Source organism: Physella acuta, unplaced genomic scaffold (genome assembly GCF_028476545.2).
Source record: "Physella acuta isolate Inbredline_101_S28 unplaced genomic scaffold, ASM2847654v3 ptg000620l, whole genome shotgun sequence".
Lineage (NCBI taxonomy): Eukaryota > Metazoa > Mollusca > Gastropoda > Physidae > Physella > Physella acuta.
In genome coordinates this window covers 634,176-652,192 of record NW_026732139.1, presented here as the reverse complement: position 1 = coordinate 652,192, position 18,017 = coordinate 634,176, and the positions used below count along the sequence as shown (strand labels likewise).

General features: G+C 37.2%; 1 protein-coding gene across 1 annotated transcript in view; it reads left to right on the top strand.

Annotated features, from left to right (window-relative positions):
* The window catches only part of LOC131947988 (intermembrane lipid transfer protein VPS13D), a 63,071-nt gene that overhangs the window by 43,181 nt on the left and 1,873 nt on the right, over positions 1-18,017 (top strand). The window contains exons 60-83 of the mRNA XM_059309424.1: positions 372-538; positions 877-930; positions 1,043-1,123; positions 1,450-1,594; positions 1,852-2,021; positions 2,663-2,786; positions 3,655-3,727; positions 4,033-4,192; positions 4,881-4,950; positions 5,291-5,515; positions 5,920-5,992; positions 6,563-6,732; positions 8,186-8,242; positions 9,530-9,547; positions 9,753-9,794; positions 12,342-12,458; positions 13,195-13,344; positions 14,076-14,222; positions 14,574-14,707; positions 15,416-15,597; positions 15,845-15,918; positions 16,150-16,317; positions 16,877-17,083; positions 17,701-17,954. Coding sequence (XP_059165407.1) covers positions 372-538; positions 877-930; positions 1,043-1,123; positions 1,450-1,594; positions 1,852-2,021; positions 2,663-2,786; positions 3,655-3,727; positions 4,033-4,192; positions 4,881-4,950; positions 5,291-5,515; positions 5,920-5,992; positions 6,563-6,732; positions 8,186-8,242; positions 9,530-9,547; positions 9,753-9,794; positions 12,342-12,458; positions 13,195-13,344; positions 14,076-14,222; positions 14,574-14,707; positions 15,416-15,597; positions 15,845-15,918; positions 16,150-16,317; positions 16,877-17,083; positions 17,701-17,954 — 3,062 coding nt within the window. The remainder of the gene's footprint in view (positions 1-371; positions 539-876; positions 931-1,042; positions 1,124-1,449; positions 1,595-1,851; positions 2,022-2,662; positions 2,787-3,654; positions 3,728-4,032; positions 4,193-4,880; positions 4,951-5,290; positions 5,516-5,919; positions 5,993-6,562; positions 6,733-8,185; positions 8,243-9,529; positions 9,548-9,752; positions 9,795-12,341; positions 12,459-13,194; positions 13,345-14,075; positions 14,223-14,573; positions 14,708-15,415; positions 15,598-15,844; positions 15,919-16,149; positions 16,318-16,876; positions 17,084-17,700; positions 17,955-18,017) is intronic.

Below are 18,017 nucleotides of genomic sequence, written 5' to 3'. Positions count from 1 at the left end.
GATCATCTTAGAATCCTTAGAACACCTAACCTTAATGCCAAATGCTGTTTCAGCTGATCATCTTAGAATCCTTAGAACACCTAACCTTAATGCCAACTGCTGTTTCAGCTGATCTTAGAATCCTTAGAACACCTAACCTTAATGCCAACTGCTGTTTCAGCTGATCTTCTTAGAATCCTTAGAACACCTAACCTTAATGCCAACTGCTGTTTCAGCTGATCTTAGAATCCTTAGAACACCTAACCTTGATGCCAACTGCTGTTTCAGCTGATCTTAGAATCCTTAGAACACCTAACCTTGATGCCAACTGCTGTTTCAGCTGATCTTAGAATCCTTAGAACACCTAACCTTGATCAATCCCTATGTTTCAGCTGATCATCTCTGCCCAGTTCTGGCTGGTCAACAAGTCTGGTATACCTCTGGTGTTTCGTCAGGATGGTTCCAAAGTTACAGCAGCCGGGCAGTTTGAGGAGCACGAGCAGGCACGAAGTGTCACCCCCCTCTTGTTTAGTTTCTCTGACAATGACGAGGTTCATCTGTAAGTTCTTTTTTATTTTCAGGGGCTGAAGTGTTTTAGAGTTAACTGCCCCTAATTTTAGGCTACTGTAAATCCTTTGTTGTAGGGAACTCTTGGCTTATTTGATATAGTCGCTTATGTGTAGGTGTCTGCACGTGTACCAAAACTTTGAGGTCTGTATGACGGTATCAGAAAACCTACATGCCTACCTACTCTAGTTCTTCCAGAAGAAACAAATAATTTTTTAATAATTTTGATAAATTCACAAAGTAATAATGGTAGTTTTATTTAAATTGTATTCCAAAAACAATAATATTGTCTGAAAGAAGTAGTCAATTAATGTAAACATTTTGTTTCAGATGTCAGATGCGAGTAGGGACATCAGTCCATGGAGCAGGCACAAGACCACAGTGGTGAGTAGATTTCTTTGGACTATATAAAAAACTTGTTGTTATTACTACAGTTCTAGAGCAGAGTGTGAGATGTTACATGTAGAAAGTCACTGCTAATATTTTCTTGTTGTAGGAGTGTCAAATTTTCCCTGGAAGGTGGGACATCAAAGAGAGCTCTTCACGTGGTACAGATGGAGGGCAACAGGCCAGACAGGTGAGTCAAGCAGCTCAAGGCATAGTGGGTTATAACACTGTAACCATTGATAATACAGTGGATCAAATACTTCAAGATGGTGGGAGTGGGATCAAATATCCTAAAATATTAGAAACTTAGATTTAATGGGTGATAGTTAGGTTAAAACAAGTCATCTATTTATTAAGTCAGGCGAATCCGTTTACAATTCAATCTAATGTTTACACATTCAAGTGAAGCTAATGTGTATACACATTCAGGTACAGCTAATGTGTATATACATTCAAGTAAGGCTAATGTGTATACACATTCAGCTAAAGCTAATATCTTTGTTCTGGTGTCTCCAGGGTCTACAACATTGGTATCCAGGTGTCAGCAGGCAGAGGTCGCTACAGGGGTACAAACATTGTGACCTTTGCCCCCCACTTTGTCCTGGACAACCAGTCCAGCTTCAAGCTGGCCATCACCCAGCAGTTTATGACCAAGAAAGAGGTTTGTTCTTTAAACAGACCAGTCTTATTTTTTTAAAGTTCAAACTGTTGGTTTGAATAACAGTATTTTTTGCTGTATAACCATATACTTTATCAATAACATGTAAAACCATTTTCTTGAGTTAGGGGTAACCATAATGGGGGCATATTGACAGGGGTATTTCATGGGGGGAGGGGAAGAATTTCATAGATCGGACTGTCAAATAGGTCTAGGGTTATAAATGGGGACTAATGTTTTTTTTTACCTGCTCCCTCTAGGTGAACCAGCCAGAATACCTGACAGCATTCCCCCAGTCCTCCCTGCCCTATCACTGGCCCAGGGTGGATTTGAACCAGCTGCTGTGTGTCAAAGTGCTGGATGTTGAGCACTGCAAATGGTCTGGTGGTTTCCACATTGACAAGATTCATTCTTTCCACATCAACATGAGGTAATAGGACCCATATTGTTGGGGGAGGGGGGGGGGGGGTTGTCTTTCTCCACATAACAACTTATACATCCAAACATTGAGCACTGCAAATGGTCTGGTGGCTTCCACATTGACAAGATTCATTCTTTCCACATCAACATGAGGTAATAGGACCCATATTGTTGGGGGAGGGGGGGGGGGGGTTGTCTTTCTCCACATAACAACTTATACATCCAAACATTGAGCACTGCAAATGGTCTGGTGGCTTCCACATTGACAAGATTCATTCTTTTCACATCAACATGAGGTAGGAGGACCCACATTGTTGGGGGATTAATTAATTCTTGGTATACATTGACTGATGTTAGCCCAGTAAATTCCTGCTTTCTTATCTTCCAAGACAACTTAAAATCAAGATGTTCAGTGTTTTCTTATGTTACATGTAACAAGTAGGCAGATTAATACTAAATACAGGTGTGCCATGCTAATATAGTGACCATTGATTGTTTACTTGACAGGGACATGAATGGCACCTTATGTTACATGTAACAAGTAGTCAGATTGGTACTCAATACAGGTGTGCCACATTAAGATAGTGACCACTGATTGTTTACTTGACATGACCACATTAAGATAGTGACCACTGATTGTTTACTTGACAGGGACATGAATGGCACCTGTCACCTGCTTAAAGTGGAGGTGGTCCAGCAGGGACCCACCTTCTTCACAGTCTTTGCTGATGCTGACGTCATGCCCCCACCTTTCAGGATTGACAACCTGAGTGAGGTAAGGTGCATCCCATTTACCTGGGTGAGGTAAGGTGCATCCCATTTACCTGGGTGAGGTAAGGTTCATCCCATTTACCTGGGTGAGGTAAGGTCTATCACATTTACCTGAGTGAAGTAAGGTCTATCCTATTTACCTGAGTGAAGTAAGGTCCATCCCATTTACCTGGGTGAAGTAAGGTCCATCCCATTTACCTGGGTGAAGTAAGGTCTATCGCATTTACCTGGGTGAAGTAAGGTCCATCCCATTTACCTGGGTGAAGTAAGGTTCATCCCATTTACATGGGTGAGGTAAGGTGCATCCCATTACCTGGGTGAGGTAAGGTTCATCCCATTTACCTGGGTGAGGTAAGGTCTATCACATTTACCTGAGTGAAGTAAGGTCTATCCTATTTACCTGAGTGAAGTAAGGTCCATCCCATTTACCTGGGTGAAGTAAGGTCCATCCCATTTACCTGGGTGAAGTAAGGTCTATCACATTTACCTGGGTGAAGTAAGGTCCATCCCATTTACCTGGGTGAAGTAAGGTCCATCCTATTTACCTGAGTGAAGTAAGGTCCATCCCATTTACCTGGGTGAGGTAAGGTCCATCCCATTTACCTGGGTGAGGTAAGGTTCATTCCATTTACCTGGGTGAGGTAAGGTCCATCCTATTTACCTGGGTGAGGTAAGGTCCATCCTATTTACCTGAGTGAAGTAAGGTCCATCCCATTTACCTGGTTGACATAATCTATCCCATGTACCTGGGTAAGGTATGGAACACCAGAATAGAACAAGTTGCATGTGATGGTGTTAACCTCTATTGTGTAATCTAATTGTTGGTCAAACAGTGCTTTACATCAGATGGTAAAACCTTTACTTTGTTGCAGGTTCCTGTACTGTACCATCAAACTGGGGTCTCTGATGATAGACTCAAGTCCTTCATCAAGCCACACACACAGAGTAAGTCATAGCTACACATCCAGTCACAGTCAGTAAGTCACATCCACCCTCCCAGTCACATTGTCAATAGTTCATACCCACAAATTTACATTCAGTAAGTCATACACACCATCTAGCCACACACACAGAGCAAGTCACATCTACTCATTCAGTCATATATCACTCACACTCATCTAGTACAGAACAAGTTAACATCCACTGATTCAGTCACACACACCTGTACATCAGAAGCTCAGAATAAGCCACACCCAGTGTGTCTCAGACAACAGTTTGCCAACTAATAATAATATTTCTTATTACACCAGTCCCCTATGCCTGGGACGAGCCAACAGTCCAGCCCCTGAGGTTGACCCTGAGCATCATGGGAGGTACATCAGCCAGCTATGCTTTAGATAAATCAGAGGAAGGGGAGCAGCTGCACTATGAGAACTTCATCTACCTGGCCGCCTCATCTACATTTGACAAGTGGGTGCTGCTATACTCTGTTTAGTAGGGGTTATTTATACTAAGTGCTGCTGTACTCTGTTTAGGCAGGATTAATTTAAACTTGGTGATTCTGTATCCTGCTTAACAGGGTTATCTATAACTAAATGTTTCAGTATCTTGCCATGGCATTTACCCTAGTTACTACAAAAGGGCTTAAGTGCATTCAATTTCATTTTCTTCTTCTCGTAATGTTGAACTGGGTTCCCTCCAACACAATACATGTCAACTTGTTATGCGCCATATGGCCCCTGGACTCCGTTTTAAGCCTGATTTTCTCTCCGGATTTGCTTCCATAGCTTTTATTAATCCAAGAACAAACTTTTAGGTAGTTTTTTTGTGTGTGCAAAAGTATGGAAAATTGGTTTCACACTTCTTCGACCCATTTGCAGTTGGTAATATTCAGTCTATAACTTGTCCTCAAGGAGGATTTAAAAAAGGCATAACTCAATTTTTTTACAGTGTACTTAAGCCCTTTTACTGGTGACTTCTCATTTACACTAGAGTATCCTGCTTAAACAGGGGTTATTTATATTAGGTGCTTGGTTTTCTCTTTAACCCATGATGCTTATTATAAGGTGAATTGTTTCAGTTTGTTTAAAAAATAAATCACTTTCTTTTTATTTCCCCTGACTGAGTGGATGAACAAAAAAAGTTTTTCTGTTCTCAGAACAACAGAGCGTGGTACAGAGCTGGTGCTGGAATGTGGCCACAATCACAACATTGTATTCAAAAGGAAGGTTAGTGGACAGATGCTTGGTTCTAGTGTCATTGCTGGTGTTACTGAGGTAGTATAGAGATACTTGTGGTAGAGATAGTATAGAGATACTTGTGGTAGAGATAGTATAGAGATACTTGTGGTATAGAGACACTGGGGCATTGTTAGGAGATAGGCATGAACAGCTTGCTGACACTTCATTTTAAAAATAATAAGCAAAAGGAATCATACATTAAGAAAATCATAATGGCCCTGCAGTATGTGATCATATGGTGTTAATTTCAATAAATGAATACAAATAAAATTTAAAATTAAATCCAAAATAATAATTTGAAAACCCCATTGAACTTGTGAACCCCCAGGAGAACAGCAAGCGTGGCCAGCTGTGGAGGATGACCGGGTCAGGCATGCTGGAACACGAGGGCTCCATGCCCCCGCGTGACCCCAAGAACCCCAACAGCAATGCTGAGCCAGGCCTGGTCCTTGACATTGCTGACCTGGCCCCGCGACCTGACCAGTGTGTCCCCCTTGTTCTAAAAAAACCTGACGTCCGACGCAAGTCCACACAGACCTGGAGATTCACAAAGGTGACCACTCACTTTAAGTCACTTAATGCCAGATTTTAGTAACATACAAAAAGAAAAAAGTAAAGATACCCTTTCAGACTTGATGGTCAACAGTGCAGATGCAGTAGAGTTCACCTGTTTTCATGACCTCTAGATATGAAGGTGTAATGAGGTCAGTTCTATGTCCCAGCTGCATGTTTACTTCCCCCCCCCCCCCCTACGAACTCAAGCCAGGATCCAAATTTGAAACTTTAGGGTTAGCAGTCCTGCGCTTCACCACCAAACCACGGCGTCCCTCCCAGATCCAATCTGGTTTTAAATCTTTCATAAAATTTACATGATTATATTAATTGTTTTGTAGTGTTAAAATATAGATGATCATCTAATGCAGTACAGGGTAATTGTATGATTTGTTGATCTGACAGGATGGCTTGCTGTGTTGTCAAGCAGGCTCTATGTGTGTTCAGGCTGTTGGGGGAGTCAAGGGTCTTCAAGAAGGTTTGAAACTTTGACAAGTTTTTATTACTGATTAGAATATACCAGGCTAAGTCAACAAATAATAGTGCCATTAGTCTGTAAATGTCAGTTGTTACAAAAGTTCTACCACTTTTTCTAGTTTTGTGTCACCTGTTCAAATTTGTGATTTTAAAAAGTACTACAGCATAAATCAGTAACATATGTACAGTTCCAACACATCTAAGTATTTCTTATTACCTAATACTTGATAGATGGAGATAACTTTCTGTACGTAGCCAAAATAATCAGAATGTCATTTCCTATACATAAAATGATTGTGTGGTTAATTCCTCTTGATAGTGTTTGTAGGGGATATAAAATGTTGCTCTTGTTCAAAATAGACATATTTTTCATAATTTTGTGATCAGCCCAAGTTGATTGTATTACCAGCATACTCCTCTGTTTACATGTGTATTGTTAGATAGACCAAGTTTTACCACCTTTAGTTGATTTTTAAAGCTGAGTATAAAAACAACTTAGGTCTCTGTCTGCAGGTGCTATAGACAGACCAAGTTTTAGCACTTTAATTACAACATAGGTCTCTGTCTACAGGTGCTATAGTGGTGCTAGGGCCAGGACCAGATGTGAAGGAATCAAATAGTGTACTGAGCCACATGCTAATCTCTAAAAAAAAGCTGCGGCCCGGGTCAGGCTGCGTGTCTGTGCGGGTCAAGATGGATGGGCCCATCAGGGTTATTGAGCTAGTTGACATCTTCCAGCGAGTAAGTTTTATTTTTATATCAAGCTGATCACACTTCTTTGCTATATATTTTTGCTTTCCTCTTGCATTATGACATTGGTAAAATTATTTTTTAATCATGGCTATGAAATTTTTTGTTGCCTACTGTGAGTTTTTTCTCTTACCATTTTCTGTTGTTGAAAGCTTTGGGTTCACTAAGTAATACTAAAGCCTTTACAACTACTGTGTTTCTCCTGACATTTTGGCACAGTTTATGAAAAATGGCATTATTTAATCCTAGATCAGTGCTTACACAGTACACACAGATCTAGAACATTGTGCTTTATTGTTGTGTTTGTAATCTTTAGAAACGATGTTTTGTATAAATGCTTTAAGTTAGTGTACTGGGGAATCTATATTATATAGATGTTGTGTTGAAAGCTAGGATTTTGAGAAAATATCTATGATATCCCTCTATTCTAGTCTTAAAGACTGCCTAACTATGTTAATAACACTACAATTTAAAAAACCTTCATCAGCAAAAATGTAAAAGAATTTTGTCAGTTTAAGGCTGATCTGACTTAGGCAAACTAATGTAAATTTTATAGCAAGTCTATCAATAGCAAAATACTTTTTAAAATATGTGAAGCTCTTGTAGTATGCAATAATGTATTATTCTGGTGGGTGAAGCATCGTTATAACACACTCATCACCTGCTAAGTGTCAGAATTTTATTACAAAATATGCTCTCTATGTGTTGTGAAGCAGTTAAAGTTGAACGCTATGAGGAAAAATATTTGTCCTGCTAACTGATTTCATGATGCTGTTTGATCACTTTTGTCTGAAAGCTAGCTAACAGTTTGTTTATCAAATTTTAAGCTGGCCAAAATAAATTAAACACATTTTTTATAAATTAAAACAATTAGTTATAATCTAAATCAGTAACTGCTTTACCAGTAAGCTAAATAAAAATCCTCCATTGTCATTTTTATGGAAGTTGAAATTGTTTTTAGTAAATAGTTTATCTTCAACATGGTCTTGAGTGAACTTTAAAAATTTAGAATGAAAAAATTGACAAAACTTTACAATATTTAACTGATACAATAGTTATATCTGCTAAGGAACTGTTAACATAATGTATGAGAAAGAGAAATGATGATTAAAGTAACAAAGTCAAAAAGTAAAGACACTCCGTTATTTTAAGTGAAGTATTTTATATTAGTGTTTTTAAAAAAATTAAAGTGAAACAATCAAAAGTAGAAAAAATTTTGTACTGACATTTTTTTTAGGGGAAACGTCTTGCGTTTTTAAATAATCTATTTCACAAAATACATTATTGTATTTCAATTTTCCTAAAATCATAAAAAATTGGTTGAAAACCTACTTGAATTAGAAAATGGACATATATAAAAAAAACAACTAGAATGAATAGTGAAACTAGAATGACTAGTATGCAGTGTGCGACTAGTACAAGATTGTGTGTACTGCCATTTCAGAGTTGGATGAAAGACTATACAGAAGCTTCACGCTTGTCCATATTATTGGTGCATAAGGTTAGTAGAGGGCTCACCATGTAGGCTAGTCTCTAGTGTGTGCTGTGCTTGTCAGATCTTCAGGCCAAATAGTTATAAACAATCCTCCATACAGCTGGATGATATCATGCTTCATGTTCATTGAAATTGCCCAATCGTTTAGGAAGGAGTTGGCATTGCATCTTTCAATTTCTGTCTGTGAGCTATATTTGTTTTGTTATCTACAAAGAATGTGATAGGATAAAAAAAAACTCTGCGTTCTAACAAAACTTCAAAACACTTAGGAAGTTTGTTTTAAACTTAATATTTTTACTAATATCTTACAAATACAAGAAAATAAATTTTTTAAATTTAAAATTTAAAAAAAATATCAAAATAATACTTTAAGTTGATTTTTAAATGTGAGTATAAAAACAACTAAATACTAAATTTGTAGAAAAATAAATTGCAGCTAGTTGTATATACTACGTTCATGGAACGATTTTTATTTTATGAGGCATAAAGCATCATGTTTGCTTTAAAAATTTGTCTGTACCTGTAACAGTAAGCCAAGAAATACAATTTAATTTTGGTCATAGCATGGACTGTCTCTCACAATTAACCAAGATATACAACTTTGTGTTTTTTGTTACCATTAACAAATGTATCCATTCCTAATTTGATTTCCAAGATTTAAGTTTTGAGATCTAGAAAATGTAGAACAGGAATTATTGTTGTCAGGTATTTTATGTCTCATATCTAAGATGGAGACATATTTTTTGGATAGTAAGCAACTTTTTTTTGGGTAGGAGGTTTTCTTGTATAATTTTATTCTAGTGGTGGGGGTATTTTCTTCCTGGGGTGGGGGTATTTTCTTTTTCATTTTCCTCTGATGTCACAGTGTGTGACATATTCCTGATATGTGACAGATGTAAGAACAGAGGTCTTTCTGTGCAGTACACTACTGCATTTAGTACAGGCCAGTTCACTACTGAATTCAACTTTAAAGATTGAGGATTAGTGACACTGTTCACTTAATTTGAAATCATTGACACTTCAGACATTGACTCTTTGAACTTTGACACTTTGAACACTTACACTTTGACTATTGACCCCTTTAACATTGGCATGTTCACGATTGACCCTTTGAACATGGGCATGTTGACCATTGACACTTTGAAGATGGGCATGTTGACCATTGACACTTTAACCACTGACATTGACTGTTGACCCTTTGAATATCTACACCTTGGCACTTGACCACTGACTAAGTACAGCACTAACAAATCCAGATTTTAAAAAAAGTTTACATTGTTTTTTGGTGATTAGGCTCTTGTCACCCAGCAGGTAGTATTTAGACCATTACTTGCATAGTTCTCTTGACCACATCACTGCTTCAGTCCTGCTTTTACCATCTTCCTTTATTTTATTGCACTGTTTTTTTTTTCTTTAAAAATTTTTTAAGCAACCCTACACCTTATTATTCACTGCTTATAGAAGTGTGATAAGCCCATCCATAAAATTTGACTCTTTACTTTTATGCCACTCATAGAGACCCAGTTGTCTGCATCGCATTTGCAGTAGTGCTGGAGAGGTGTGTATATGTTATGTCAGTACACTACTGCATTTAGTACATGTCAGTACACTACTGCATTTAGTACATGTCAGTACACTACTGCATTTAGTACATGTTATTACTGTACTGCATTTAGTACATGACAATACTGCTGATAGTACATGCAAGTATTGCACTGCTTTTAGTACTGTACTGCATTTATTACATGCTAGTACTGTACTGCTTTTAGTACATATCAGTACTGTACTGCATTTATTACATGCTAGTACTGTACTGCTTTTAGTACATATCAGTACTGTACTGCATTTAGTACATGCTAGTACTGTACTGCTTTTATTACATGCTAGTACTGTACTGCATTTAATACTTGTCAGTGCTGCTGTCTGTCAGCAGTTGTTGGGACAACTTTATATTAGTTGTAAACAGGTTTTTGTTTGATTTCTGAGGTTCACAGCTGCTGCTGTTGTTGTTGTTGGTTAAAGTAGTTTTAGTTGGCACCTGTTGGTTGCTTGCTTTAGATGTTTGGTTCATTAGTTACTCATTAATTTAATCATCTGTTGTTGGATTTCCTGTTTTCGTTTTAGAGTTGACCTAAAACTTTGTTTACTAACCCATTGTCAAGCAGCAGGGTTTTAATTATATTAGCTGTGTGTTTAAATTGGTGGGGCAGGTGATACATCTCCAGACATTGCTTTCATTGTCTCCTCCATGTGGTCGTGTAGTGTGTACTCCCAGTGATGTGTTTTGTCTGGAGATATTTAGAAAATTGTATCAGCCTCTGACACAAATAGTTTAAGCTTCTGCTTTCATGGCTAAAAATATCAACTTGTTAGCGTCTGTTTGTCATATACATGTAGTTTCTGGCTTAAATGCCTCTTCCTATCTTACACATATCTGATTTGTAATCAATGATTATCTTTACTGCTAATAGGTTAGTGTCTCTCTTTATATCTTTATATTAAAAAATTATCATTACTACAGAATGGTTAGTGTCTGTCTTTAAATGCTTGGTACCTGCTTTATGTAAGACATAAAACACACTGGCCCTCTTAGTAATTACTTTGAGAGTTAGAAACCGTGACTGTTCCAGTCTTTAGCTGCTTCAATATACTTGTTTATAAACACATGCCTGTAACCACAAAAGCTTCGCATAGCATATTGGAGAAATCTCAGGCTTTTGTTCCTTCAGATACTTCCTCACACTTTTTAATTGTCAAATTTTAAATATTTTTTTAGAACTTTTGTTTTTAGCAATATGTAGTTATTGTAAAAAAAAAATTCCTTTAAAAAAATTAACTTAAATATTCTTTCCTAATCTAGAAAGGGAATAATTAAAAATTTATATAACTGCATTGTATTGATTTAGGTTCTTCACTAAAGTAGAAAACTCAAGCACATAGGATTAGTGTAAATCACAAAAATAGGAATATAGAATTCAAATAAGTAAAACTATCAGCATAGATATTTTAATGTCATTTAAAATCTATATTCATATCAAACAGTATGTACGTGTTAATTTTATCCAAGTTCGTTCTTAATTTACCTTTATGGTTTTAATCATTTGTTGGTTCTATAATTCACATTTATTTTCAGTTCATTTAAAAAAATGTTGTTTTAAATAGTTTATGAAAATACATAGTTAATCATTGTAATATATTACAATGAATCACTATATAGTTTCTGAAAATGTTTTAATGTAAACTTATCAATTTATTAACATTAGGCCTATAAGATAAAATTGATTTTCACCTTGTTTATCATCATAATATTTGAAAAACTTAAAATATGAAAAAATGCCATAAGATTCGTCTCGAAGTATTAGCCGCTAGAGTTGTTGGCCTTGAATAACTCCACCCTATTAATCAGCTGTCTACTGTATTATTAAAAATTGTTGGATTAAAATAATAATCAACATTAGCCAGTCATAGAATAGAAGGTTAATCCAAATTAGTTGACCACAAAATAGAAGGTTAATCCAGATTAGTTGATTACAAAATAGAAGGTTAAATCCAAATAAGTTGACCACAAGATAGAAAGTTAATCCAGATTAGTTGACCACAAAATAGAAGGTTAATCCAGATTAGTTGATTACAAAATAGAAGGTTAAATCCAAATAAGTTGACCACAAGATAGAAAGTTAATCCAGATTAGTTGATTACAAAATAGAAGGTTAATCCAGATTAGTTGATTACAAAATAGAAGGTTAAATCCAAATAAGTTGACCACAAGATAGACAGTTAATCCAGATTAGTTGATTACAAAATAGGTTAATTCAACTTGATGGTGAAAGAGATGGGCAGTAGACTTTGTTAAAGGCACTTGACATTTAGGCAATTCTTGCATTGGAGTTATTCTTATGTATATTGTTTTAAATTTGCTTTGAGTAACTGTTACATGTGTAAAGTAAAGGATAATATAAAGTGCTTAATGTATGTGCACAATCAATAATTTTTTTCTTTATACAAAGTTACCAATGCTAAAAGTTAAAACAAGATACATCTGTAAAAAAAAATGTGGGACAACGACTATACTTGGTGATTAATGAAGGTCTCCTTTGTGTTTCAGCAAATTGTGAAAAGATTATCCGTGGATAAAGACCTGGATGATTGGCAGGTCTATGATGAGCTGAAGGATGGGCCAGAGAGGAAACCAAGTTCTAGCCTAGCAGGACATACCATAGAGGTAGGACATACACTAGAGGTAGGACATACAGTAGAGGTAGGACATACCATAGAGGTAGGACATACAGTAGAGGTAGGACATACAGTAGAGGTAGGACATACACTAGAAGTAGGACATACCATAGAGGTAGGACATACAGTAGAGGTAGGACATCCAGTAGAGGTAGGACATACACTAGAAGTAGGACATACACTAGAAGTAGGACATACACTAGAAGTAGGACATACACTAGAGGTAGGACATACACTAGAAGTAGGACATACACTAGAAGTAGGACATACACTAGAGGTAGGACATACACTAGAAGTAGGACATACACTAGAAGTAGGACATACACTAGAAGTAGGACATACACTAGAAGTAGGACATACACTAGAGGTAGGACAAACACTAGAGGTAGGACATACACTAGAGGTAGGACATACCATAGAGGTAGGACATACCATAGAGGTAGGACATACAGTAAAGCTAAAACATACAGTAGAGATAGGACATACAGTAGAGGTAGGACATACAATAGGGCTAGTCTTTAAATGACCATGGAAGTGGAACGTCAGGCTACTATGTACATATTCAACAGCTTTTTTATATACACCACCACATTGATTATTGTAATAAACCTATATGGAATAAAAGCTGCTAGGCTTCACAATAAGAACTTAAGCAAGAATTTCCTTTAGAAAAATATTTAAATTGACAGTGCAGATAATCTTTTCATTATTTCCTCCCTGCCTAGCTTTCTCTAACCTTAAAAGATGGGATAGGTGTGTCACTGGTCAACAGTTTCTCTGAGGAGTTGCTGTACCTGAGCCTGAAGAACATCTGTCTTGAGATCATATCCAGGCCGTCTGCCATCACGTTTGAAGCTAGTGTTGCTTTGATTCAGGTACAAACTTCTTGCTTTGATTCAGGTACAAACTTCTTGCTTTGATTCAGGTACAAACTTCTTGCTTTGATTCAGGTACAAACTTCTTGCTTTGATTCAGGTACAAACTTCTTGCTCTGATTCAGGTACAAACTTCTTGCTCTGATTCAGGTACAAACTTCTTGCTCTGACCTTTTCATCTTTGTTGTCTGTACACGGTCAGAATTCCTGATTTTTTTTTACTGACAAACATCTCTTTAATGCTGTTAAAATATATTTTTTGACTTAATTTTTGTTAATTTTTCTGAAACAATTTTTTACAGAAGATTTTTAAAAAAAAATTATTTTTCTTAAAATACAATTTATTGATACACAGAGAATTTTTTTCTCTTTAAACAATATTTTTAATCAGAGAAATTGTTTAGTCAGATGAATTGTTTAGTTAGAGAATTTGTTTAGCCAGATAATTTGTTTAGTCAGAAAATTTGTTTAGTCAGAAAATTTGTTTAGTCAGAGAATTTGTTTAGCCAGAGTAATTGTTTTGTCAGAGAATGTGTTTAGCCAGAGAATGTGTTTAGCCAGAGAATTTGTTTAGCCAGAAAATTGTTTTGTCAGAGAATTTGTTTAGTCAGCAAATTGTTTAGCCAGAGAATTTATTTCGTCAGAAAATTTGTTTAGCCAGAGAATTTGTTTAGCCAGAGAATTTGTTTAGTCAGAGAATTTGTTTAGCCAGAAAATTGTGTGTATTCCAGGCAGACAACCAGATGTGGGGGACCCAGAGGCCAGTGGTCATGTTTGTCACGCCACTGTCCAGACGTGACATGACAGACAGCACACCAGCCCTGCTAGTGTCAGCCCACAAGGTGCCCAGTGGCAAGTGGAAAGCTGAAATATTTAAGGTGAGGCGGCTTTTTATTGGCTGTTAAAATGTTGGGAATTTAAGGTGGGTTTTTTAAAGGTGCATTTTGGGTTGGATTTATATTTTCTCATGTGTTTTTATAGTTTTTTAAATAAAAAAAATAAAATTGGCTGATAATTTAATAGTAATAATACCATTTGTTTATGGGTTCGGAGAGAATACATAGAATTTATTTCATCATTTATATAAAAGCTTTTGTATAATTATATATGTATTGATGTATTTATTTTAGCACATATATGTGTACACCAAACATATGTCCATTACTTCATGTATTTATTTCAGCATTTATATGTATGCACCAAATGGATCATTGATGTATTTATTTCAGCATTTGTACGTGTGCACCAAACGAATGACCATACACATAGAGGAGAAACTCTTGTGGAAACTGATGCAGTTTGCTGGCGTGGGCAAAGATGACAGGATATTGAATCGATTAGATGAGGCCACTGATACACACAGGTTAGTGACTGGTGTTGGGCATGGGTTAGTGTTGGGGACATGGGCCATGGGTTAGTATTGGGGACATGGGCCATGGGTTAGTGTTGGGGACATGGGCCATGCTTTAATGCTTGGGCCATGGGCTAGTGTTGGGGACATGGGCCATGTGTTAGTGGGATGTGGGTTATGGATTAATGGATGGGGTGTGGGTCATAGTTCACAATACACTAGACATGGGTTACATATTAGTATATGGAATGTGGGTTAGTCAATGAGAAATGGGTCACATATTAGTATATGGAATGTGGGTTAGTCAATGAGAAATGGGTCACATATTAGTATGTGGAATGTGGGTTAGTCAATGAGACGTGTCACATATTAGTATATGGAATGTGGGTTAGTCAATGAGACATGTCACATATTAGTATATGGAATGTGGGTTAGTCAATGAGACGTGTCACATGTTAGTATATGGAATGTGGGTTAGTCTATGAGAAATGGGTCACATGTTAGTATATGGAATGTGGGTTAGTCAATGAGACATGGGTCATGATATATTTGCCATAAATCTCAGGCTAGTCTATGAGGGATAGAATCCAGTTGATGAGGCATGACCTATGCAGGCTAATATAAGGACAGCCTAGAAATCCTTCGTACATCACTTAACATAGCTATATTTATAGTTAGCTAATGGGACTTAAATTGCCAACCTTACCCTCCCATCTACAGAGCCCTGTCTGCTGTGACTGCCATCCAATCAACTCGCTACTACTTCGGGGCTGTCAGACTGAGTATCAGCCGTGTTACACTGAGCATGCTGACCACCAGCAAACTGACCCCTGACCTTAAGGCCATCAAGAATGCTGTGTCAACAAGGCTGATAGCATTTGAGCAGGCAAATATTGATCTGAGTAAGTTTACTAACAACAGATTTTCATTTGGACTGTTAAAATTTGGTCCACTGATTGTTTTATTTTGGTTGAGTGACTTAAATTTTATCCAATTACTTATATTTTGTCTAATGACTTAAATTTGGTCCAATGACTTAAATTGCATTTAATTTCTTAGTGCCCAATTACTTAAATTTAGTCTAGTGACTTACATTTTGTCTAATGATTTGTTTTGTCCAATGACTGATCAAATATTTATTAACTGCAGGACATTTTGAGCAGTATCACATGTTTGAGACAGGGCCGTTTCTCATCAGTGAAATAATGAACCATTACAGAGAGGTAACTATACACAACACTCATTGTTTACATTGGTTACAAGACAAACTCATAGCCTGTAATTCTACATCATCTTTCTGAATCTGTAGGTTAAATCACAAGGTCTAGCCAAACCTGAAAACCTTCCCTGTTAGTTACCTTCTCCTTACCATTTAATCTACACACATTTTAAAAACTTTAACCCTAAGAGAGCTACACAGTGTTTCACAGTTTACACTGTCATTTTTTCTGCAGGAGCTGATTGGTCAGGCAGCTAAAATATTGGGCTCAGTTGATTTCCTGGGCAACCCTTTAGGTCTGGTCCATGACATCACTGAGGGGATAGCTGGCTTTGTCAAGGATGGTAACGTTGGGGGTCTGCTCAAGAATGTCACACATGGAGTCTCAAACTCTACAGCCAAGGTAGGGTCTAATTCCATAGCTATGGTAGGGGTCTAATTCCATAGCTATGGTAGGGGTCTAATTCCATTGCTATGGTAGGGGTCTAATTCCATTGCTATGGTTAAGGGGTCTCTGATTATTGGGGGAGGTCTCATAGCTAAGGTAGGGGGTCTAATTCCATAGCTATGGTTAAAGGGTCTCTGATTATTGAGGGAGGTCTCATAGCTAAGGTAGGGGGTCTAATTCCATAGCTATGTTAAGGGGTCTCTGATTATTGGGGGAGGTCTCATAGCTAAGGTAGGGGGTCTAATTCCATAGATATGTTAAGGGAGGCCATTGAATATTGAGGGATGTGCCGCATCTTAGGTAGTGGCTCAGTGAATATTGATGTAACTAACCTCACAGCTAAGTAAATCCTGGTGCATCTCTTTCAAAGTAGAAAATATTCTTAGAATTTTATAACATATTCAGATCTATCTAGCACAACTAAATAGCCAGGGTTGATTACCTACAAACTTAAGTAGGTTGTTTGAATGACTAGCTGTGTCTGATGTATAAACCTGTCATAAAACTGTTGCAGGTTGTCAGTTCACTGTCTGATGGTATCAGCACAGTTGGCTTTGATGAGGAACACAACCAGCGCAGGGAGGCCTTGAAGAACGTCACCTCCGGCAGCAGCAGTGATCACCTGATGGCCGGGTTCAAAGGTCTAGGTCACGGACTGCTGGGTGGGGTCACGAGTTTTTTCTCACAGAGTATTTCTGGGGCTCAGAGTGAAGGTGCTGTGGTAAGTTGACGTGTAAGAAACTAGTCCACCTGTTGGGTTTAAATACATCTGCTGAACTAGTTAAGAAATAAGTCAGCTAGCCTGTTTTGAATGCATCTGCTGAGCTAGTTTAACTAATTTTACTACGCTAGTTAAAAGGAGTCAAATAAATATATGTAAGTCTGCTGAACTAAATGACTTTTTTTCCTGAGTCAACAATGTATGTTAAGATTTTACTGTGTTATTTCACTAAACAAAAGCATTATCATAAGGGACAACACCCATGTATTAAAGTAATTGCCCCAGTGATGAAATTGTCCTGGATATTATACGTACACTAGCTATACTAAATAAAGCCCAACACATGATCTAATGATGAGCTAATGGAAGAGATGCTTTTAAGCAGATGAGAAACTCCTTAATTAGGATGTGTCTAAGCATGTGAATTTTCAAATTACCAGAATTTAATCCAAGCAAATTATTTTATTGATTGGCTGAATTTAGTAGCTATAAGTTTAGTTAGTTAGACAAGGATTTCCTAAAATAATTATTACCATGACTCAAAATAATCTCACTGCATTTAGAACTAGACTAGACTTAAAATAGTTGACATCATGACTCTTATAATTTCCACCCAGGGTCTAATCAAAGGAATGGGAAAAGGTGTCTTGGGCACCGTCACCAAACCTGTCTCTGGAGTCTTGGACCTCACTTCAGGCTTTGCAAATGCCCTGCGAGACAGTAGCACGCGGACGTCACACCGCGACCCAGCTCGTATCCGAGGACCTCGCCGTACACAGGGTCCTGGGGGGTTGTTGCCCCTGTATTCTAAATCTCAAGCCGAGGCACTGACCATACTGTATGAACTGAATGGGAACGATTTCTCTGAATAGTAAGTTTATTCTTTTAGGTTATTTTGTTCTGTTGCAGTTTTGATTCACTCTTTTAAATAACT